This window comes from Tympanuchus pallidicinctus, unplaced genomic scaffold, assembly GCF_026119805.1.
Source record: "Tympanuchus pallidicinctus isolate F22 unplaced genomic scaffold, pur_lepc_1.0 scaffold12, whole genome shotgun sequence".
NCBI lineage: Eukaryota > Metazoa > Chordata > Aves > Galliformes > Phasianidae > Tympanuchus > Tympanuchus pallidicinctus.
Window position 1 is genome coordinate 18,126,966 of NW_026294637.1, and position 23,361 is coordinate 18,150,326.

The window sequence follows — 23,361 nt, forward strand, 5'->3', positions numbered from 1 at the left end:
TGAAGATATCCAGCCAAACCCACGGTCACTCACTGCCATCCCCTATTGTTCATTTTCTCCTTTTAATACAAAAATCCTTCAGCAGAAATTGCTTTTCTTTTTGTATCTGCAACTAAAAGCTTTTGCCAGCTCTCTGCCACAGCTTCCTCAGTGCACCTTTCTGGAAGGTTTTCAGGCTGCTTGGCTATGAATCACAGCCCCATGATCCTATATATCACATGGAGATGTGCTGCCCCGTGCCCCATCTCTCCTTTTCCAGCTCCGAGGGAAAAACATCCAAGCATGGTGTGAAAATGTCCCTTTTCTCTGCCCTGAGGATGCTGTGAAGGTTTACCAGGTAATCCACACGTGCAAGGATGGGGACACTGAGCTCCCACCTACGTGGGAAGGGGTCCATGGGAAGCAGCCCCTTGCAGCAGACAGTGGGTCCATTGAAAGGTGCATTTGGGGGATGTTTTAGCCATTAAGGCTAAAAACCACCACATGTTTATCTGACCTCCTATATCACACAGGATTAGGAAAACAGGTTGAGCTGAGCTAATGCGGAGCTAATTGTGTCATTTACCATAAAGTAAAGGCAGGCTAACAGCTTTAATCTTGATTTAGCTGATAAAGGTTGACCAGAGGAGGATGGAATATAAGCATAATGGTTGATAAATATAATAAATTGCGGGGACATGTGCAGTGTCCATCATGCAAGCAGTCTGTGCTGCCACGGGCTGTTGTTTGCAAGTACCGTAATGAACTCCTGGCCAGCTCGTTCCCTCCTCTGGCCCTCAAATGATCCGAGGTTTATTGTCTTCATTTCATGTTAATGAGAGGCGTTTAGTCAAACGGATCAGTGTTTCTGCCTGGTTGGTTGGCCGTGTGCCACTGGGACCCCAGGCAGGCAGCACGAGGACTGCAGTCGATGCTGAGCCATGATAGCATGGTGCTGCTCATCGATGTCAGGGTCATTGGGCTGCCTTCTGCTCCACCTCCCCAAAACCCAGCTTGAGCATCCGTGAGTGCTGCTTTAGGAGGCACCACACATTATGGGGAGCTGGTGAGAGCGCTACAGCCCCGACGTGAAGGTGCATCGCAGAGACCCTCGATGCTGTGCCTTGGGGATGGGGTAAGAGTTCCCACTTCTTGAGGAACACAAAGTGTCAGCATGTCAGCACATCAGCGTGCTGGAGGCACTGAGGGTGCTGAACAAACTCCCCTGGGACACACACCTGCCAATGGCCCAGCAGCCTAGTTAAGGCCAGCCCAGTGCCCTTGTTCTCTGCTTGAGCTATAAGAGCTGGTGTTCAGTTTCAGCCCCAGATGTACTCATAACACACATGGGCTGTGTTGACCTGAATCCTGACTCAAATTGATTTTCTGGCTTGCTCTAAGGTCTGCTGTGCTTTTATGGACTTGAGCAGGGGTCACCAAGTGCATCTAACCCTGGTTACCCTCAGTGTGCCTGCTCCTGAACTGTGGGCTGATGTCTCAGCTTGATCACAAGCCAACCTCATTGCTGCAAGCACAGCTGGTGACTCAGACTCTTGGCTGCCTCTTGCTTTCCTTGCTCGGATACCTTAGGTCTGGTCCTTTTCCTGCCAGCCCCATCCCTGTCCCCTTGCTTCCCATCCCTGAGGAAGCAGTGCACTTACTGTTCCGTAGTACAACAGCCTTGCTTTCTGTGTGCATCCCAGGCATTTTGGCCTCGAGCTCTTGCTCCCTACGCCAGCAAAATGTAAAGGGAATAGCCTGAAAGACTGCGCACCCCAGGCCAGCACTGCGTGCACCAATCCTTGCATGCAACCAAGAGAGCACCCAGAGCAAGCCCTGCGCTAATCCATGGGTGCCACCTGCCGTCTACTTCTGACGACATCAGCCTCGAATTCACCTCTGCATCCTGCTGACCGCTCCAGATGTTCAGCTTTTTCCTTTGTGCCTTCTCGGAGGCTTCCTGCTGTAACCCACAGCTTGTGGGGGTGAGCTGGGGACAGCCACACGTGTCCTGCCCGCCGCTGGATGGAGCTGCTCCAGATGAGAGCAGGAGGATAACGTTAGCACTTCCCTGAGGATAACGAGGGCAGGGAATAGCTCTCATGTATCTGCAACTGGAAACCTGATCCGTTGGACCCGGTTTCCTAAAAAAATCGGGTGGAGAAAGCATTACTGCATGGCTGAGCTGGATGAAATAATTGCAATTGAAATAAATAACTTCAGGGTTGGGTCAGGGAGAGGGGAAAAATCATTTTCATTCCTCTTTATCTTTCTCCTGCAGAAAATTAGAAGGCAGACTTCAGACTTCTGCCATGACACAGATGAAATCAAGTATGCCAGGATTTCTCCTTGGATTTTTTTTTTCTTGCTCACGTTGTGAATTGTTCAGTCTGGAATTACCTTTTCTGTCACAACATTTGTTTTGTTTGGAAGGACATTTCTCCTTAAAAAAAAAAGCAAAAAAAATCAGTTCAAACACTTTAACCATTTCTGAGGGGAACATTTGAACATGTAGGAGGATGGGAGGGTGGCTAGAAATAACCAAAGTGCCATTACCCAGTGGAGCTGAGATGTGGAAAGCCACCTTTCTGCAAAGTAATAAAGTGCATCTATATTATTTTCTCACTGCTAGCCTAAAGTCTTCCCTTTTCCCCAGAAAATAATTTTACAAGCTTTTCCTCTGTCTCTCATAGTCTGGAGCATCACTTCTTTAGTTCAATTTTTCCTCTTCTTTTTTTTCCCACCTCCTTTCCTGCTGCTTCTTCTTGCTTCTCTGTCATTTTCTTACATTTCTTTGCACAAAATCACCTGGATTTCTTTTTTTTTTTTTTTTTTTTTTTTTTTTTCCCTTCAGGCACTTCCTCCATTTGCTTGCCATAATTTTAGATTGGTGGCAGCAGGAGTTGCTGCATCTGGCAGCTCAGTCCTGCAGCTCCATGTCCTCACGCCCAGCCAGCAGTGATGCTGAGCCTGTGTTCCCAATACAGACACTTGCTCCTACTCCCACTCCAGAGTGTGTGTATGATGTTGCAGCAATCCCAGACCCTCAGGCAGCAAGGACATCTGTAAGGACTGCCAGAGAACCTTCCTGGAGACTCAAAAAGGATGGGTGTCACCTATGTCCTGATGGCTCTCCTGAATGGCCCAGGGAGGAGCTAGGGCTCTGTTATCTTATTAGCTTAACGGTATTTCCCACCTGCCTTTAGGGAGATGAGCCATTAGTCATACATGCATGACCAGAGGGCCAGAGCTACTTTGGCTTCTGCAGGACAGGCAACAGCTCCCAAGGGCCAGCAGCTGAGTTTGGGTCTGGCCAGCCTTATGTACTGCACACACACGTGTTGCATTGTGTTTGGTCATTTATATCTGCACATACAATGCAAACGCAGTGTGATCATGCACTTAATGCAGTCTTGCAAGGCGGAGGCATTGTGTGTGTGTGTCTACAAGCTGATTTGAGCCAGCTGAAGCATAGATCTGTGCTTTCACTGGCATGTCAAAGTCTTAACCAATGTTATTCAGCGTTTCTCAGCCCTGAGAACAGCTGCAGTAGCTGAGTTGTGCTGCTAGACGTCATTGAGCATTTCATGCTCTACCCTACATTTTCAACTTTCCAATAATAGATTCAAAGGAAGGTGACTGTGAGTGAGGCTTCCAGAGGCAGAGCTTTCTTCAAGTGCCAAAGTGTATCAATAAATACATCAAAATAACAGGATGTCTTAAACACTCCCAGTTGCAAGACGACAGCTCCAAGATGACACACGCGCACACACACAAAGACAAGGCTTCCTTGCTGTTCTGTAAAGCACAGGAATTGCTGATTTTTCTTCCTCTTTGCTTTGAATCTGATTTTTTCAGTCCTGCTTTTGCTGAAGTCTCAGAATAACCAGAATTGATATATGCTGGGTGAAAAGATGGGTCTTGAGAGAAAGGGGAAGTGCAAGGAGTTTGAGTTACTGTTTGGAAATGTTGATGAGCCTGAGCTCCCCTTGCCACTCACAAGGTCAGGAATCACTATGCCCACACAAGCAAGAAGAAATCAACAAAATCATCATCTGTAAGCCCTTGCATTACAGATTCACAAATTGTAGGGGTTGGAAATGACTTCTAGAGATCATTGAGTCCAACCCCTCATTAAAGCAGCTTTCTTTCAGCAGGTTGCACAGGTAGGCATCCAGGCATGTCTTAAATATCACAAAGAGACTCCACCACCTCTCTGAGCAGGCTGTTCCAGTGCTTTGTCACTCTGACAGTAAGTTCTTCCTTGTGTTAGTATGGAACTTTCTGTGTTTCAGTTTCTGCCCGTTGCCCCTTGTTCTATTGCTGCACGCCACCAAAAACGGTCCATCCCCATCAGCACTTCAGATATTTATGAACAACTGTGAGACCCTCCCTCAGTTTTCTCTTCTCCAGGTTGAATTGTCTCAGGTCTCTCAGCCTTTCCTCATACAGGAGATGCTCCAGATGTGGCCCTCTGCTGGACACTGCAGCAGCTCCCTGTGTTTTTGGAACTGGGGAGCCCATAACTGGACACAGTACTCCAAATGAGGCCACATCAGGGCAGAGCAGAGGAGAGGATCACCTCTCTCGACCTGCTGGCTGATCTTTTCTGGCACCCTTGGACACCACTGGCCTTTTGGCCACAAGGGCACCCTGTCGAATCATGATCAGCCTGTTGTCTACCAGGACACCCAGGTCCTTCTCCTCAAAGCTGCCTTCCAGCAGGTCAGCCCCTAATCTGTACTGATGCATGTGGTTATTCCTCCCTGGACTTTGCACTTGCTTTGGTTGAACCTCATCTGGTTCCTCCCTGCCCAACTCTCTAGTCTGTCCAGGACTTGTTGAATGGCAGCACTTCCTTCTGGTATGTCAACCACTCCTCTCAGCTTTGTATCATCAGCAAACTCGCAGACAGTGGACTCTATCCTCTTACCCAGGTCACTGATGAAGATGCTGAACAAGAAGGAATCTAGCACCAACCACCGCTACTTATGGGCCCGTTGTAACAACTCCGTCTGGTGGAATACTTCCCTTTGTAATAGAACCCTTACTATCAAGCTAGTTAACCCAGTGCTGGCAAACTATTTTTCTATACAACGCCATTATATGTTGTATGTGATTTTGGTAAAAGAAGGTATACTTGTGCACAGAGAAAAAACAGCTTTTCATTCCATGCTAGTCATGCTGCATACCTGAGATACTGAGTATATACAGTCCATGTACATAGAGGATCTGCAGTAACCCTGGTTAAGTTTCCTAAGAGACTCCTGAAGGTAAGGGGTTGAACTGGGCAGTACTGTGATCTTGTCACCAGTCATGGCTATCTTCTGCTTTGGTTTCTTGCATTACATGCTCGCAGCACGTCTGTCTCTACCACAAAACCAGATGAGTTACACAATTGTAGGGAGAAGATGGAGGGAAGCAAGAGCGTGCTGAAGCCTCCTGCTAACTTCTGCCCAGGCCTCTGGCAGCATGACTCACTGTGAGCTGCCATGGTTACGAAACAAGTATTACTGTGCAGATACAAACCATGCTCAGAGGCAAGTACATTGCTGACTGATTCCAAACTTGGAAAACACTCGGGTGTAGGTAAGGCCTAATACCAAGTGGGTGTTTGCAAAAATGAGAGTTATAGCAAAATCCTCCGGAGCAGGAAAAACAGCATGCAGAAAGCAGAGGGAAGGAAAGCATCATGTGAAATCTTGCTTTCTGGTTCTTTTCGCTTATTCCTTCTGGTTTTCCAGTGCTACTGTCAGAATTGTTCCACAGGAAAACAAACGAGGGGAGAAAAGAGGATGTTTCTGTACCATGGCAAGAAAACAAATAGTAGTGTCATGGATGATTCAGCTGGCAAGGATAGTGAGTCACGGAAATGCAGCATGGAAGTGCTCAAGTGCAGGATACGCGGCACAGTGGAACATCTGATGTAGATTGAGTTTAGTGTTGTGGCACCTTTAGACAGCTAGGGCCAGCCAGGACTGCCAACAGCCTCAACATTTCTCTCCTGTGAGCTCAGCAGAATGTAAGCCCACCTGAAGTGCCAGAGCAGCGCTTCTGTCAGCTTCAACCAAGTTCAGGGTTTCCATGAAAAAGGTGTGCCTGATCCTCCTTGAGTCACGCCAACGAGGAAAGCACTCTTATTCAATTTCCTGAGAATTAACCAAGCAAAGCACTCAGGGATGCAAAGTCAAGCAGCTGCACCCTTGTGAAACAAGCTGTATTAATAGGGTTTAACAGCAGGAAAGTTTTCCCTGGAAAGGGAAAACAGCTTCTGGTTGCATGAGCATCCTCCCAGAGGCCCTTCTCTGGCTAGAAGAAAAGGCCGGGCAATCTTTGGACAGCTATTCTGGGAGTCCTGAGCCTGCAGAGATCTCTGGAGTGGAAGAAGAGGACTCAGCAAAAAGCAGAAAATAAACTCTTGAGCGATTGCCTTTTTTTCTCCCAGTGTGTTTCTGTGCCGTTTTTTCCCTTTTTTCAGTTCCCTGCAAATCTCCCTACCTTGGATGCATGTTAAACCACTCAGCAGTGCACCCTGACTGTCAGAGCCAGCCCAGGAGGGACAGCAGACCAAAGTCTGCTTTTATGTCAGCTAAATCAGTGTTACGGTCAGCTGGGGTCACCAGCATGGTGCATAACTAGTGTATCTGACCCCAAATCTGTACTTTATAGATAGATAGGGAAATACAGAGAAAACCGAGGTGACCTGCTCACAGCTCACCAAACAAGCCTCGAGGTGAGAGCATGCCGACTATTTTTAGGGACAGCTGGCAGGTTCAGTGAACCAGGAGTGAATTTTTGAGCTCTCTCTGCAGTTGATTTCACGGCTAACCTGAGGCAAATGCTTTCACTTTTTGTGGCTTCAGCTTCCAGTCTGTGCAATCAGAGGGGCAGGGCACCTAATTCGGAAAAAACAAAAAACAAAAACCAACAACAAAATAAGACAAAATAAATCCCCACAGTGTTATTTTACTTTCTCAAATAATTATCAACAAGTGGGCTTCTGTGCTGGTGGGTCCCAACTACATGCAGGCTCTTGCTCCAGACCTCTGCATTATCCACAAGAGGGAATTTCCCAGTGTTTTCACCTGTTTATTACCTACTGCAGCATTTCACTTTTATAAAATGCACAATGCTTTTGCTGAGTAAATTCCACACAGAAATCCAATGTTGGGTGAGGGGAAAGGTGGGGGAAGACCTGTTAGTAAGCGATAGTTGTGTTTAAACTTATACCATAAGGGAAAAATTATTTGTTGGATCTTTCATGGGTTTGGGTATCTACGCATGCCTAGAAGCAGAGTGCTTTGGGATGGACTTTAGGATCCACCAATGCAAGACAGAGCATCAAACTCAGTATTTTATATTATATATATATATCTTTGCTAATGAGGTCTGTGGAAAAAGCCAGCTCACAGCAACAGTGAAATGAAAGCAAGCAGAGATGAAAGCTGCTCCTGGCCTGCCTTCCTGTGGATCTGCTACTTCAAGATTGTAGAGAATGAAGGATAAAAGTGAGGTTTTAGGTTCCGGCTGAAAGGCAAAACTGATTTCAAGAGCATCACCTCAGCCCCAGCCTTGTGCTTGCTGGGACACGTGGAAAGAGACTGAAACTCTGCACGGACGCAGGACCTGAGCGTCCTCCTCCCCGCCAGTACAACCAGACCCCTCTCGAAGCGAGCGCAAGATGGCGCCTGAGGGGGAAACGCAAATCCCGCGCTGCGCACACCACGTGACCCCTCCCTCTCCGCCCAGACCCAGGCCGCCCCTCCCAACTCTCGCGAGAGCCGTCCGTGGCGTCGCGGGAGCCGGCGCTGCGCTGCGGTAGGAGGTCGGCGGAGAAGGACGGAGCCGGAGCCGCTTCGCCGCCCTCCTTCCTCCCTTCCCTCCCTCCCACCTCGCTTCCCTCCGCAGCCGGGAGGATGCCGCGCTCCGGCCCTCTCCCCGCCGCTTTCTCCCTGCTGCTGCTGACGGCCGCGCTGCTGCCGGCGCCCTCCGTCGCGCAGAACGGTGAGGGCGGCGTGAGGGGAGCTGAGGGGGGGTGGGGGGGCGCGTTGCCACGGGGCCGCCGGTTGCTATGGGGGCGGCTACGGCGGGGGACGAGGGTCATGTGGGGCGGGGGGGCGCCGAGGCCGTTCGCGGGGGGCGGGGAGGGGCTGCAGTCCCGCTGTGTGGTGGGGGGGGGGGGTGGCAGCCCCGGCCTCCCCCCCCCTCTGCGCTGCCCGGTGCTGAGGTGCTCCGCGCCCGGCAGCGCGACCATCTCCTCCCGCCCACTGAACCTGCATCTGCCGGGTTGCTTTCGGTGATTTATAATGCAATAAAGTCGTAGTTCCTTAGCAACTAAGGAGGTGCTGTGATAGGAGCGTAAAAGAGGGAAGGGAAAAAAAAAAAAAAAGGGGAAAAAAAAAAAAACCACCCTTCTCTGCGCTTTATAGGAGAGTGTGAGCTAAATGTGGCGCGGCGTGCCTCCTCCCCGGGGAGTTCGCAGCCAAGTGCGTGGCGGTCGGGGGCTGGAGGAGCTCCGTGCATCTCCTGGTGAGCCGGGACACCCTGTGGCACTGCGAGATGAGAGGTGGCTCTGAAGGAGGGATGGGGTGTGCGGGGTTCCCTGTGTGGCGTTATGGCAAGACAAGGGCAGGAGCTCAGCTGCAAGGCTTGTGTGCGTTGGGGAGTTGTTACCTGCAGAGAAACCACACCTCGCGTGTACACCTATTCGCACTGATCTGTGGCCGCTTTGGCCTCTCATCTCTCCCTGTCCTCTCTGCTGTGCACTTATACCATCCTAGCCTTTTTTTCTTGAGGTAGGTTTTGCATTGCAGCACGAGGTCGTCTTTGACCATTTGCTGTAGGAAAGAAGTACTGAGGCCTTCAGCCTATTTAACAACGATAGGAGATGGAGATGTAAGAAACAACAGCCCAAACATCCCAGGGTGGATTTATTTCCTCAATATGTGTGCGTTTTGCAGTCTGAAACCAAAGTGACTGCTAACCAAGCACCCATGCTGTTGCATGGAGGAAACCTGTGGGCTTTCTGCATTGTGAGGGCCTTTCCTAAGGAGCACCAGAGGCTGGGCAAATCCTGCTGGTCAGTGGCCAGTTGGACTGCTGTGGCTACAAAGTCTGGTTCTTCTGCATTGATGCAGTCTGTGCTATTGCAGCATAGTTTCAGCAGGTTAATCTGCCCACATCATGTTTCCCGTGGTATTTGGGTGAAGTGAGGTGACGTGTGAGTTAAATAGGTCGTGTGCTTGAAGCTGCTCATGTGTTGAGTTAGCAAGCAAGGTGTCAAATGCTGGCAGCTGGTCTAAGGATGCTAACTAGCTGCTTGATAGGCAGTGCAGGCGCTTGCATTTTAACAGTAGTTATGTGTCTAAGGTCAACAGTTGAATACATTTTGGGGGCAGATGGCAGGCCTTAGCCTTTCTCTGCTTCACTCTTGGCTTCCACTGCTGACATGAAGCTAACCTAGCAGTAGCAGTTTTTGGCATGAGATAAGGTTACAGGCCCCAGGAGTTTTCTGGGAGCTCATTAATTTTTATGTGGTTAACTAGGGTTATCCCAGCAATAAATGATAGGGGATACTCTGAGCATGTGTGCTGAGCTAGGAATTTACATGAGAAGTGAAAATCTTATTGGGAAGGACTGGAGCACTCCAAAGGCAGAGATCCTTCTAAAAAAGGTGCATTGCTACAATTGAATTTCTGCTCCCCATTTGAATGCTGTCATAGCAGAGAAGCAAGTTTCAAGCTTGCATGTCAGGCCCAGCCACAGAAGAGCTGATTTTTCTGCAACTACTGGCCAGTGGGATGCTTACTGAATCATTTCCACTTTTGCTGTGGCGTGAAGAATAGGTACAGCTGTTTTCTGGGTTGTATGTACTCCTGGTAAGCTGTTTGGAAAACAGTTTAACTTGAAAAGGCATGTGGAAATCTGTCAGTGGCAACTACCTAAACATTGCCGGGGTGTGCTTTGAAGGTGTGGGGAGCAGAAACCCCAGATGTATGCCCAGGAGAATCCTATTATATGTTACTGATATGTTACTGCTGTAGTGAAAAGGTGACATGCCAGGGGTCGTTCTGCATACAGCAACACTGAGCTACGTACCTGTTGAAGCTGCAGGTCATGGGCTGCCCAGTGCTTGTTGGAAGCAGCCTTTTTTCTTCTGACAAGAGATTGCTGCTGAATTTTTCTAGAATTAATGTAATCCAGTATAGTTTTAATTAGCACCACGTATAGATTTAAGCTGACTAAAACAGGAAATTGGTTTTTGGCATCTGTAAGGATTATATTTCAAGCTCTTACATAAACACCTGGGGATCACAGAGAAAGTTGTGTGTCAAAAATGTAACTTCTCCCAAGGGTTCTTAGGAGGCACTTGTCAATTTCTTGATGTCTGTGTCCAGCAGGTGAGTTAGGTGAAGTGACAGAAAGGAGGCTTAGAAGAGAGGCGAGGAAGCCTGAAGAGGAACAGCTGGAAAAAATCAGTCTGTCAGGAAGCTCTGTGTAAACCTGTAGTTTGCAACTGGTGTTGGTTGGAAAGTCACCACTTCAGAGCAGTGTTCTCCTTGTGGAAAGGAGCTTGGCTCTTTGGTGATGAACTCCATGCCTTCCTTGGTGGCTTGTTTTCAACCTTCCTTCAGCTGCTTCCTTCAAAACCAAGGCTTGAAGATGCTGGTACTTGGTAAGGTTTAAAGGAGCATGGCTGCTTCTCTGCTGACGGCTGAAGTAGATACTTGAGCTGCTCCTGTTCAATTTGCAGTCTTTAGCACAGCGCTGCACGATCTGAATCACTTTTTCCAGTTCTTCCCTTTTCAGAGCTCTGGTCTGGCAGCGTGCACTTAAAAGCAGGCTCTCTCGCGTCTTGTCTGAAGGACAGAATCCCTAAAATCCTGCATTTTAAAAAATGGTGAATGCTGTTTCTGGCTGCAGCTCTTCAGCCATTTTGCACTGATTGCCTTCTGGTATTCTGATGTGATTTTAGCGGTCCCCAGATAAAACTAAGAAATGGTTTCGTACAGCATTTATGGAGCGTGAGTGTGGGCTGAGCATCGAGGAAGATGTTCAAAGTTCTGTTCCCCCCACCATTTCTATTCTCCTTCCTCCTACAACTCCCGCATAGGAAACTTAAATACAAGCAAGATGACTAACGTGTATACGCTTGAAAATGGCATTAAACCCTTACAGATATCTGCTAACAGGTAACGAGGCGTCAACTGCTCGTACTGGCTCTTCAAACAATAGCGTTAATTAGGTCAAGAAGCAATCCAAGTGGAAGTGCTGCTAAGTGCTGAAGTACACAGCGAGCATTGACTGTCCCTGCAGCAGAGTCCTGCAGGAAGGCTGCTTGTTTTGCTCGTGAATGAGGTGCGTTCTCTCCTTCACAATGAGCTGTTTCTTTTGCTGCAAGCACTCCTTTAGAGGAGGCGATTGTAAAAAAACTTGCATTGTAAAGGACAATGCTGGCCTGTGATTCATCGTTCGGTTGTAAAACCAGTGTGGAAACTGCTCAGCTTCAAGCCGTGGAGGTGCTGCGGCTCCTATTGAGGAACCTCTTGAGGTGAAAGCTGGGTAAATGGATTCTGCTTATTTTTAACTGGAAAGGTCTCTTAGCTGTGAACCTAACCCAGCTCTCTTGCCTCTTTGGGCGTTTTATTCCTTATATCCATACAGTTCCGAGTGTTTCCTTTCCATCAGCACTTACCTTCTGTGCTTTTCTAGGTCGGTTGTCACGGTCGTTTTGTGTAAGTTGTATTTCCTTACTGTTCCCGGTGCTTTTCAGTCACGTTTTCAGGAGTGTGATGAGTAGAACTGGCCGCAGTTCCACTTGGGCCCGGCCCAGGGCTCAGTGGAGTGGAAGGACGGCTCGGTGCATCTTGCAGATGGCATTCCCATTTGCATCACAGGACAAATGTGTTTTTTACAGTATGTTTTTGACTCACATCCAGTGGGATCCTTAGCAGTGGTCACATCTCACGTGGCAGGACTGCTGCTTTGTGTTCCTTGACTGCCTACACCAAGCAGTTCTTTGGTGTTCCTGCTAAATGGCATCTTCTGATGGCTGCTCCCACTTGTCGTGATCCTGTTGGATCCAATGGAGCACCCACCCCTACTTCAGCTTGCTTTGCTTTTGTCAACTGAAACAATAATGCTCGAGGCAATCAGCTATCTTATTTCATTCTGTTTTTCACCTACTTGCTTGCATACATGAAAAAACACCTGGTACACGAAGCTGTGTTAATGCAGTTTTATTTTTTGGTAGGAGTCTCTTGTCTGGGGGCAGTCATAATTGCCCTATTGAAATTAGGAACACGGTGGCTGTTTCCTCCTCTGTTTACAGCTGTGCTTTACTGACTTTGCAGTAGATCAGATTGTCATGGGTAAGTGGCCTCAAACCATGGCAGTAAGGCTTTGTTCATCAGATAGGTTTCTCCCATTGTCTTCTTGGGCACTGAACTGGGATTGACTGTCTGCAGTTCCAGTCTGGTGGAGGAGGATTGTCAAAATTCTGTATCAAAAAATAATGTCCAGTTGTTCACATTCAGATAATTGAACCATTTTTTACGTGCCTTTCACAAAATCTTACTACTGAATGCTTTCACTTCCTCTGCCATTGTGTGCTGCGTTGTTTCTTGTGTCATTACGGGAGATTCAGTCTAATTAAATCTAAAAATAATTTCAGCCTGGATTGAAGGTCTTGGGAGTATTCATCCACTAGCAAGATAACTACAGTAGACTTTTAAAAATTCATGTTCTCTTGATAAGCTTGAAGCTTTTTTGGGTCATCTGTGTGGTTGAAGTCACCGCTTCAGTGTTGATGCAAACTCATTTGAGCAGAAAGACAACTTTGGAAGCTGGGAAGGATTCATACAGCAGTGTCAGAAGGTGTAGATATCTGCTAGAATTAAGGATTAGGGGAAATGGATCCAAGTTGAAGGAGGGAAGATTGAGGTTGGATGTTAGGGGGAAGTTCTTCACAAGGAGAGTAGTTAGGCCCTGGAACGGGCTGCCCAGGGAGGTTGTGGATGCCCCGTCCTTGGACGTGTTCAAGGCCAGGTTGGACGGGGTCCTGGGCAACCTGATCTGAATGTGTGCGTTTGGTGGCCCTGCTGGGCAGGGGGGTTGGAACTACATGATCCTTGAGGTCCCTTCCAACCCGGGTGATTCTGTGATTAGAAGATTTTGGAGAGTGGAGCTTTTTTTCACTATTCCTGTTCAGAACGCAGTGGAGAACAGCACTGAGATGTCAGCATCAGATTTTGGCTGCAGCAGGGTGTGTGTGTGTGGGGAGGAAGCGTGAGCAGTGGGCTCTGAGCTGGGTCGAATCATAGAATGGCCTGGGTTGCAAAGGAGCACAGTGCTCATCCAGTTCCAACTCCCTGCTGTGTGCAGGTCACCAACCAGCATCCCAGGCTGCCCAGAGCCACATCCAGCCTGGCCCTGAATGCCTGCAGGGATGGGGCATCACAGCCTCCTTGGGCAGCCTGTTCCAGTGCCTCACCACCCTCTGTGTGCTGGGTAAGTAGGACCCTCAGCTACACTGTTGGAGGCTGTAGGGCAGGACAGCTTTTTATCCCAAGGGGTTGGGATGGAGAGAGGTAAAAAACAAACAAACAGTCTCTAAGATCCTAGATTTCTGCTTTGCAGCCGTGTTCAAAAGAAGAATGAAGAAGCATCCTATCTATCCTCCACTGTTTGGAGGAACTTTGGGATTTCAGTATAACAAGTGCAGTGTCAGACCTGTCTCAGGAACGTGTGTTTGTGTAAACTGTTGGTGTTCCCTGTCAGATCACAGTGTTTTTATATTAAAAAAAAAAAAAAAAGAAAGTTGGGGGGAGGTGTGAAAGAGGAACAACAGATCTACAAACTTTGCACACGAGGAGGAGCAGAGTCCAAGATGCTAACTGGCTAAATGAATTTGCATTGTGAAACCTTTTTATAGAGGCTAATTAGGTTGTGATGTCCTGTTCTGCTATGAATGAGGAAAAAACAAACCCAAGCCTTGGAATGCTGTAATTCCTATGGGCTTGTTTAATAGTACATGTTGTAAAATGGTGCATTAATGAATCTATTAAGCCTTGGTGCAGCTAAGTAGCGTCGTTATTTACTATTTGCCACATTATGTCAATTATGTTAGTTTGGTGTAGATGTGGGGATCACAGAGGCTCTCCCTGGAGCTCGTTTGTTTGCTTGGAAGCCTCAAATAGATGCATTTAGTAAGAAAGGAGGATAGAGGAAGTGCTGTGGATGAGAAAAGGGAAGATGTGAAGAGATGCCATCAGTCCAGAGCTTGAAGCAGTTGGAAAAACAAGTGCCATATTGATGGGCTGCTCCTGGATTTTATTTTTGGTCTTTTTGGCCTGGTTTGTGCCAAAAGAGCTTGGTGGGGATGAGCTAAAATAAGCTACTTTAGCAGGTTCAACTTGCAAGTATGCAGGTATTTAGTTCCCTGCATATTGATTCAGAGCTCCTCCTAAGGAACAGGTTTGCATGCAGTTACCAGTTGCAGTCAAGCTCTACTGTTAATGCTGTTGAAGTCACAGGTGTGTTTGCAGTATTAAGAAACTGTTGTGTTGCTGTGAGGGATATTTAATGACTGTCATAAGTGGAGATGATGGAAATACAGAACATAAGGAAGATTTGAAATGAGTCTTGCAGGCCAGAATCTGAAAGAGCAATGAAAATTGCTTTGGAGATGGTCGTGTAAATCAGGGCTGCTTGGTTTGGAGGAAAAGATACTTTGATAAAGGATCTGAAATTGTGACAGATGTTATGAGAATTTGGCATGGGTATTTTTTGGTAATGCTTACTGCTGTGTGGGTTATTTTGGTCTGTAGGTTTTGTTTGCTGTTGGAGCAGGCAGCGATCAGGGTTAGCGATCAGGGTTAGTGGGGGGAAGGCAGGCTGAGAACAGAGGGTGAGGAGCTCGGGAAGGCTGTGTTTGTCAGAGTGCTGCTGATCTGGTCTTCCATATGGCTTCGAGCAAGGACAGCACGCTTCCTGTCCTTGCACTTTGTTAGGTTCTGCTCCGGGCATTCTAACCTGGGTGTTCAAATAGTTTACCTAAAGCTGCTTTCCACATAATATTATTTCATCTTCTCTCCTTTGCTTTAAGCAGCCACAATTGCAAGCAGCCAACTTGCTCTCTGGCATTTTATATCATGTTACTTTATATTTCTGTTCTTGTGCAAATGCGGCAGCATATTAATTCATATTGCAGCATCTGTTTTAAGCCAGAAAGTCACCAAATAAGCAATTTATTCCATGCATGCTGAGTTACCCTGAGTGTCTTGAGTCTGTCACTGAGGACTGTCAGTGTTGGCTCTGTTAAGCAGCCCCACACCTATGATAGATGGCCTCAGTGACTCTGGAAACTAGAAATCTCATAACTTGGAGATCACGTCCTGTTCAGCCTCGGCCAATGGTAGAATCAGTTCTGATTCAGTTCCCCTTTGTCCTGTGGCTGCCAGGCTCCACGAACCGTGGGCTCAGCTGGTAGCTGCTGCTGGGGCTTCCCAGCTGGCTGGATGAGGGGTGCCCAGGGAAGTGTTTCCTGAGCCCTGCAGCTGCTGGACCTCAGGTCTTGTGCTGCACATTAATGTGTTTTCAGAAGTCTCTGTGGGCAGGTTCCTCTTTGTCCCTTTTTATTGCCTTTTTGCTGTATGTAGGGTTCGTTTGATGGCTGGTTCCCATCATACAAGGTTTTACAATGCTTTAGATTACCTTCACCTTTGGATTCCCCCTCGATCTAAGTGCTGTCACCTGTGGCTGTTGCACTTGAGCTGTACTCAGTTTGTGCCTGTTCCTTTATGCAAAGGGCTGTGGATGATACTTGAATACCTTGACTGTAACTGTTCTGTACCAAGAGCTTCACTGCTTGTTGTCAAACATGACAGGAGTGTAAATGTTCTCTCATTTCCTTCAAGAAGCGTTCTTCATTTCCTTCTGTTGTGTTCAGATTTGGTTACAATGCAGCTCAGTTTTTCTGCATCCTTGACAGCGATGACAATGAGAAGCAATGCAGCATTTTCTTCTTGAAGTGAACAGGACGCCTCCCATCTCTTAAGGATGCTGAGCCTGATGTCAGACTGAGACACAGCATTGATTTGCTTCCATACGGAATTCATTTCATTTTCAACTGGCAGTTTTTCAGCACTTTGCTGTAAGTTCTGTAGTGCTCAAGAGCAACTTCTGGTCTCCCTGAGGAGTACAAGATAGGTTTGGGCAAAGCTGTAGGCTTTGGTCTGGGATTCGTGGAGCTCCTGTTTTTAGCCATAGCAGGATCTGTGTAGTGACCTCAATCTGGAGCCGTATGGAGTTAAGAAGGGAGGCATTTTGGGATTCTAGAAAGGGAGCTTGTGAGAATGGAGCAGGAAAATGAGATAGGAGCAGCTTTTAAACTGCTACAAATAGTGATCAGGGCAGGAACAGCAGAAGGGAGGGAATGAATGAAGCGATGCTTAGATCTTGTATCTTCAGTCTCGGTAGATACAGAAGATTGTGGGGCTTTCCAACATACAGTGAGTAAATATCTGAATTCTAACTGTTTCTCAGTGACCCACATTCAGATTTTTCAGCAAAGCATCGTCTCCTTTTTTCTTTATGCCTTTTCTAGGCAGCAAATCAACTGCAGGAATCATTTATCCTGTTCTTTCTACAGCACCTAACAAGTGCTAACCTGGAGCTGGCTGTGTGGGCACTGAGGTGAGCATGCCTTGCCTGCTGATGCTGTTCTCTCACTGTCCTCAGTGTGACAAAAAAAAAGTGGATTTATTGTTCCCAGTGGGTTTCCTAAGTGTTACACTGTCATCCTCCTTTGTGAATTGAGAGCTCTTGCCTTTCAGAGATGGAAAATTACTAAACAAAGCTTTTTTTTCTTTTTCTTTGAGAAATGTGAACTTGCTCTCAGATGGCCATGAAAATATCACCTGGTTTAGGAAGTCCCTGAGCAGAGTCAGTGTCAGGAAATGATTCTTTGCCCTGCTGTGACATTCCTCCCACATCCATTGCAGGGAAGGGCCTGATCCAGAATAAATGCTTTGGTCTGATCTCCAATAAGGTATTTTAAAAGACACCTTTGTAAAACAACTGCAGAACCAAATGAGGGTTTCTTGGTTGAAGAACATAGGAAAGGCTCCTTGATGCAGCCATCATGTTAGGTGCAGCAGCTCTTCAAGAGTTGCCATGATAAAGAATGAAGAGAACTAACGTTTTGCTGGAAGTCAGGCAGATTATTGCAACAGGAACTCAACAAAATGCTTTAGGTCATGGTGTTCTCAAACACTCTCTAAAATGAAGCTAAATGTTCTTGGAAGAGACCCTCGGCTGTGAGTTTAGACTCCCTGGTGTATTCACGAGGCTGCATGTGAGTTCTCTGGGCTGCTCAGGCACATGAGGCCTTGACTGCTGTGGGGTACTTTTGTTTTGCAGTGAGATGCTTAATCCTTGCCCTCCCTTCTGGTTTTCACCCCCATCATGTTATCTCTAATATATCCACAGTGTGCAGAGTCCAAACAGAAGTGTTTATCTTCCTCATGCTGAGCAAAGGATCACATTTATGTCATTACTTTATGTCAGCTCCCTTTTGTTTTACCCTGTTCAAGAGTCCGGATGCACTCCTTCTCTAATTGAGTTGCTGTTTCTGCTGCAGGAGAAATAGGAGTCTTTGGGCAAGAGGACTCCAGGCTGCATTTAAAGTTGTAAGGCTGACTCTAGTAAACCCAGAAGCTCCAAAATGGTCCCTCTTATCCATGCTGGATGTTTTTAGGGTGTAGTTGTCCTCCTGTGCGTCGCTTATGTGAGTCATGGGAACAGGTTGACCATCAGCTGCACAGTGTGGGTAACGGTCAGTTAAGCTCGCATCAATCTTGTTTGAAGTGAATTTGATTTTCTAAATAGTGGTGTTTGATGCTGTGGAGGAGCTGCCCTCGGAAGTTTATTTCTGTCCCAATAATCTGAGCAGTGTCAGTAGGCCACGCGAGATCAAAGCCCTGGGCCAAAGAAGGATCTGATTTATGACGTGCCCTGATGCGGCTGCATGCGCTGGCACTGAGCAGTGGGGAGAGCAAAGCTGTTTGTGCTGGCGTGTCCTACATACAGGTTGGTAGGGCTGTTTGTGTTAGCAAAGACTTGGTGAGTAGAGACACGTTGGAGTCACTGGTTTGTCAAAACGGGGAGAAGCTGAACTGTACTGGAAAAATTGCACAGGGGGGAGGGAAGAGTAGCCACAAATGCAACTTGAAGATCAGTAAGTTTAGCAAATTGTGGCATCTTCTTAATGTATCTCCTTCCCTGTGAATAGAAGAGCGCTGTGTTCTGGGAAACGGGCTGACAGGTGGGTCGTAGCCTGGTGTGTGAGCTGAAGTTAGCAGTTCGTAGACACAAGTTCTCTGCAGCTATAAAAGCGTGAACTGCTGGAGGAAACATCCCTTCTCTGCCTCCCACTCCTGGAGCATTTCGCATACTGCTATCAGGCAAATCTTGCTCTGTGGAAAGTTGAACTCTGCCTTGCATGTTAAAATGCATTGTTCCATCTGCTAATGTGTGGTTTCTGTTTTTTTTTTTTTTCCTGTTTATTTCTGTTCTTTCTGAATGAGTTGGTTGCAGCCCCACCTGGGGTTGTGTGACCTGTTACATAATCCAGCAGTTCTGCAGAGGTCGGTGTGTTAAAACATCCCACTTTCCTTTATCACAGATGAGACGGAGCAGCTCGTCCTGTAGAAAGAGGCAAAACCAGGTTTGCTATGCAGTGCCTGCTTCCCTTGCACAAGGGACAAACGTGATCAGTCTCCTTTCAAACACAGTTGTTGGATCAGGAAAGGTCAAAGCAAAACTGGGAAGTGCTTCTAACCTTTGGCTTGCTAAAGGAATGATTTGAGGGTTTAAAATAACTCAGCTGAACACGAGATTTATTTTTTTGTGATCTGTACCCAGCATCTTACGGTGATTCCAGCATCTTTGGGATGCAGATTCAGTCCTCTTAAATATTTTTGGGATCTCCAGGAAGCAGGCTTCAGTTGCTGTGTTAGGTGTGAATGCTGGACAGATTTAAACTGCTGTCTTCTCTGAGAAGCAGAGCTGTTGGTAACTTCTTTTCTATGTTGTGAAGCTGAGTTTCTTCCCAATTACTTCTAGAGAATGGGATCCTGGTCGTTAACCCATGTTATTTCTTGGCAGTATGGAGGAATGATGTCTTTGTGTTTTAGAGAAGCTCTTGTACGTTCCTTAACTACAACGAAAGTATTTGTTTAGTGACCTAAAAAGGAGTTAAAACTATTAAATCTTGGCTTGTTGTTTTTTCCCCCTGCATGGATGATTGTAAGCCTTTTGTCCCTAACTTCAGGCAGGAAGAAGCAGGAATGGAAAGAACTGGAGAATAATGCCTTCCCCTTCAGAGGACAATGCAGGCTTAATCTTTGGAAAAACCTGCAGAAGCTGGGCTGGAAATCCTTTGTGGAAGGAAATCTGTTGCAGTAAATGCTGCTTGGAGTGTTGAAACCAGCTTCCTGACAGCGTGCACCTCTGAACAAACAGGAATCGCTCGGCTGCAGCATGGAAGCTGCCCAGAGTGTCTGGACTCTTGCAGCAGTTCTTCAGTGAGAGCCCTGGGGAGCACTTAGCAGCCCGTGTTGTGCTCAGGAGCCCAGTAATGACAAACCTCTTTGGGGCTTTAAAGCGCTGTCAGGTTACCAGGGGTTTTCATTCTGAATTGGGGTGTGTGTGTCCTGGAGTCACGGCATGGCGTTGAATTGATGCTATATAAGGTGTTGGGCTGAGGGAGCTGCTCAATGAAGATAACCAGAGTTGCTTTTCTTATGCAGTGTTTCAAGCTCGTGCTGAACTAAATGCAGCTCTGTCTAGGATTTGTCCGTTGTCTTTGTGTAACATGAGGTGGATGTGAGCTACTTCAAAGACTTCCAAGAGCAGTCCTTTACCATTTGCTTTGAAATACAAACAAATGTGCTTTCTGTGGCATGGAACAAATGGATGAACTTGCTGTTCTGGATCTCATTCCACAGGCAAGTTAATGTTTCAGGTGGATCAGTTGGCTTCATCGTGTCTCTGAGTTGTTTGTTTGAGAGCATTGATTCTAACGTTATAAGGATCTGAGGACTTTCATAAGGCTTTTATATCGTGTCTGCAGTGGTGTTGGCAATAGCAAACTCATCCAACCAGGACGTCCAAAGCAGAGAGAATCGCTTTAATAAATGAACTCACAGGACAGAGACACTTGGAGCTTTCTAGATGTTTGTTCAGTTCCTCTAAGCAATGGGGCTTAAAACAAAAAGCAGGCTTTGGTAAGGAAGAGCCTATAAACTGAAAGTGAAGCCTGCACTCAGCAGAAGAGTTATAGTGGGATCTTGAGAATGCTCTATAGGGACATAGATGTGTAGAAATAGCATCTCCTCACTCAGTCACTCCCTCTGTGTCATCTGAATAGGTGGTACATGCAGTGCACTGCAGTCAGCATTCCTGAGCCCTTTGCAGGAACATCAGTGTGTGTAACGTGCTGTAATCAAGTCTTCAATTAAAATGTGGTACCAAGGTTTGTTTCCTGTACGAAATGGAGTGTGATTCAGTCTGTGTTGCATTTGGTGCCTCCGACTGTGCTGTTCTGCAGAGGAACTTTGTTCTCCCCAGCTAAAGAAGTAGGAAAAACCTCAGGCAGACCACTACACTTGTAAGTGTGACAGCAGCTAACAGGCTGACACCCATACAGCCGAAATGAGGCAGCAGGTATTGTTTGTTGTTCTGATTATTCTTCTCTTGCTGTGTATTCCAGACTTGGAACCATTTTCTTTTCTCCTGCCTTGTGTTATCAGATGTACAGGCACGGGATTGTTGCATTGTAAACACGGACCACAACTCATACAGTGATGTCTGAACACAACTCATACAGTGATGTCTGAACGTGAGAGATGCCTGGAAAGGGTTGAAACTGGGAATGTACTTGAGGTGCAAACAGCTTTCTGAAATCAGAGCTGCGCAGATGTAGTTCCTACTACATGCTGGTGTTGTTTCTGCCTACAGGTTGTTTTTTCATTAAATTGTGAATGCTGGTGAGATCACCTTTTGGAAAAGAAGTGACCGGAAGATGGAAGCTGCTGCTGAAAGTGTGAAGTTAAGCATTGCTCGTTAATTCTGAGGGAGGCCTTGAATGGAGGCATGCACTGTGTGGCTGTGGAAGGGATGAATGGGCAGCTTGCAGTCCTCGCCCTGATCCGAGTGGCTTCTTCTTTTGGAAGAGGCAGTTGGAGCAGAGGACCTTCAGAAATCCTTTCCAGTCTGAGCTCTGATTTATGACCCAGGAGCCGGTCGTTTCTTCGTGCAGCGGAGTTTCTGTTGGCTATGCAGGATGTGTTCCCAGGACGGCCTCGCAGCAGACGAGGCTCTGAACCATTTACTTAAAGGCTCCCTGAATTTTTACTTCAGCAAACGAATGGAATTAGTTGGGCCATAAATCTTTTTTGCACGTCAGACTCAGCAAGGCTTCCTAATGCACTGGGGAATGTTGGTCTGAATCCAGACAACGTTAATCCTCCTGTCTGTGGACTTGGAGAAAGTAATCCTCAGGTTTCCTGCTCTGTGCAGTGAATCTAATGCTCCATCAAGGGCTCATGCATTTTGCACGATGCTCTCTGGGTAATGTTTTCCCCCATAGCAAGTTGTAGCCTGCATTCACCTGTGTGAAGCTGCAAGATGAGATTGCAGGAATTCAGGTTCTTGAGCAGTGAGAGCACTGTGAAAATTAAACCCACTGCTTATCGGTGATATGAAACCAAACCTGCTTCTGGTGGGCAATATGATTAAAGGCTGTGTTCTCTGGTGATAAATGAGTGGGGAAGCCATGAAACCCGCTGGATGGTGAGTGAAATCAGGTGGTATGCTGTACTGCTCTTTGTGGAATGGATAATTCTCACCCTTCTTCTCTATCCAGAGCATGGCTGTCACTCTTACCTACAGATTTAACTTAATTTCCAATACTTTCCTTTTAGTAAAGGTCAGTATTGGGAAGGCACTACATATTAACTAGGCTGGGTTTTTTTCTGCCCACATGAAGTACCGGTGCAGTGCGTTGTCAGAGGGATTGTGGTCTTTTTCTTTTCCACTTGGAAAAATTTATCACATAATTAACACCTTTTCAGTGAAGAAAAACGTGTTAATGAGGAGCAGTCCCTGTTAAATAGCAGACGGTTGTTGCTTAGGCTTCCAGGTGATGGACGGGGTGGGAAGATGGGAAGAAGAGCTGGACAGCTTCTGATGTAGCTCTTTGATATCCTGATACAAGTCAGAGGTGAGATTTATCGGGTAATAAAGTTGAAAACGGGCTGAAGTGAGGGAGAGAAAGCGGCCTTAGAGTATGTGTGATTCAGTGTGGTCGTGGAGTCATTTCCCCCTCCCTTCCTGAAAGCAGGAGGAGCTCCAGCTGCACTTGGAATCCTGGGATGGTACAAATGCAGCATTTTGGAAGCGTGTTGAGGCATTCACATTGGGTTGAATTGTGTCTTTTCTCTCATAAATCCTCATAAATGCACCTTTTTATTTTTTACATCACTTCGGGATTGAAGATCCAGCTATTTATCTGCTGCGGTGGTCATAAAGCTTGGCATGGCTTCACCTCTGCAGAGCCCAGGGTATTTGGGAATGCAAGAAAACGTTGTTCGTGGGGGAAGAGAAACATGTATTGGCATCTGTAATTGCTAATAGCAGTCAGGAAAAGGGTATCACGAGAGCTTTTTAAAAAAAGACCTTATTGGAAGCTTCAACCCTAAGGCCTACTTCTAGTGCTAAAAACCCAGCAATAAACCTCAGCATAAAGATGATGATGGTGTTTGCTGGTGCCATCTGTATCTCGTCTGGAGTGTTTTAGGGCAACAACAGCAAAGCTCTTCAGCAAATCTATTTGGCCTTTTGTTGTCCCATTTAGGAAAGCCATTCTGAAACCATTTATTTGTGAAAATGAATAGCTGTATATTAATAAGAAACCTTTTATGGGTGTTCAGAGACCAAAGAGAACAGCATAAATGGCTGTATCAGCTCTTTTCGTTCTATACAGATGGAATTGCAGGCAAAGGTCTCAAGTAGGACACAGGAACAGAATCTCCAGAGCTGTGCAAGTGGTGAAATAGGGGCATTTGGCAGCCTGCTGGGACAACTGTGAAGCATCAGGCTGTGTACGGGATGGCTTTGGTTGTACATAATGACCACCTGCAGAGCATTCAGTCCCAAAGCTGCGCTGTGGGTTCACGCTGGAATCAGGTGTGCTTTTTGTGCTTACCTTCCAAATGCTTTTCTCATTTTGGAGCTGGGTTTGAACTGTTTTCTTTCTTCCAGTAACTGGAGTTCAGCACAAGAATACCTGCGTTTCATGTGGTCATGGCTGCTTCTGTC

General features: G+C 46.8%; 1 protein-coding gene across 3 annotated transcripts in view; it reads left to right on the plus strand.

The window, feature by feature from the left end:
- The first annotated feature begins 7,757 nt into the window (after window positions 1-7,757).
- NPTN (neuroplastin) overlaps window positions 7,758-23,361 on the plus strand; it is a 47,205-nt gene continuing 31,601 nt past the window's right edge. Inside the window, exon 1 of one of the 3 annotated variants that reach the window (XM_052672258.1) lies at window positions 7,758-7,983. In XM_052672258.1, the coding sequence (XP_052528218.1) occupies window positions 7,896-7,983 (88 nt within the window). In that variant the 5' untranslated portion in view covers window positions 7,758-7,895. Of the gene's footprint in view, window positions 7,984-8,408; window positions 8,509-23,361 lie in introns of those variants that run through there. The other 2 variants (XM_052672257.1, XM_052672259.1) reach the window with 2 other exon arrangements.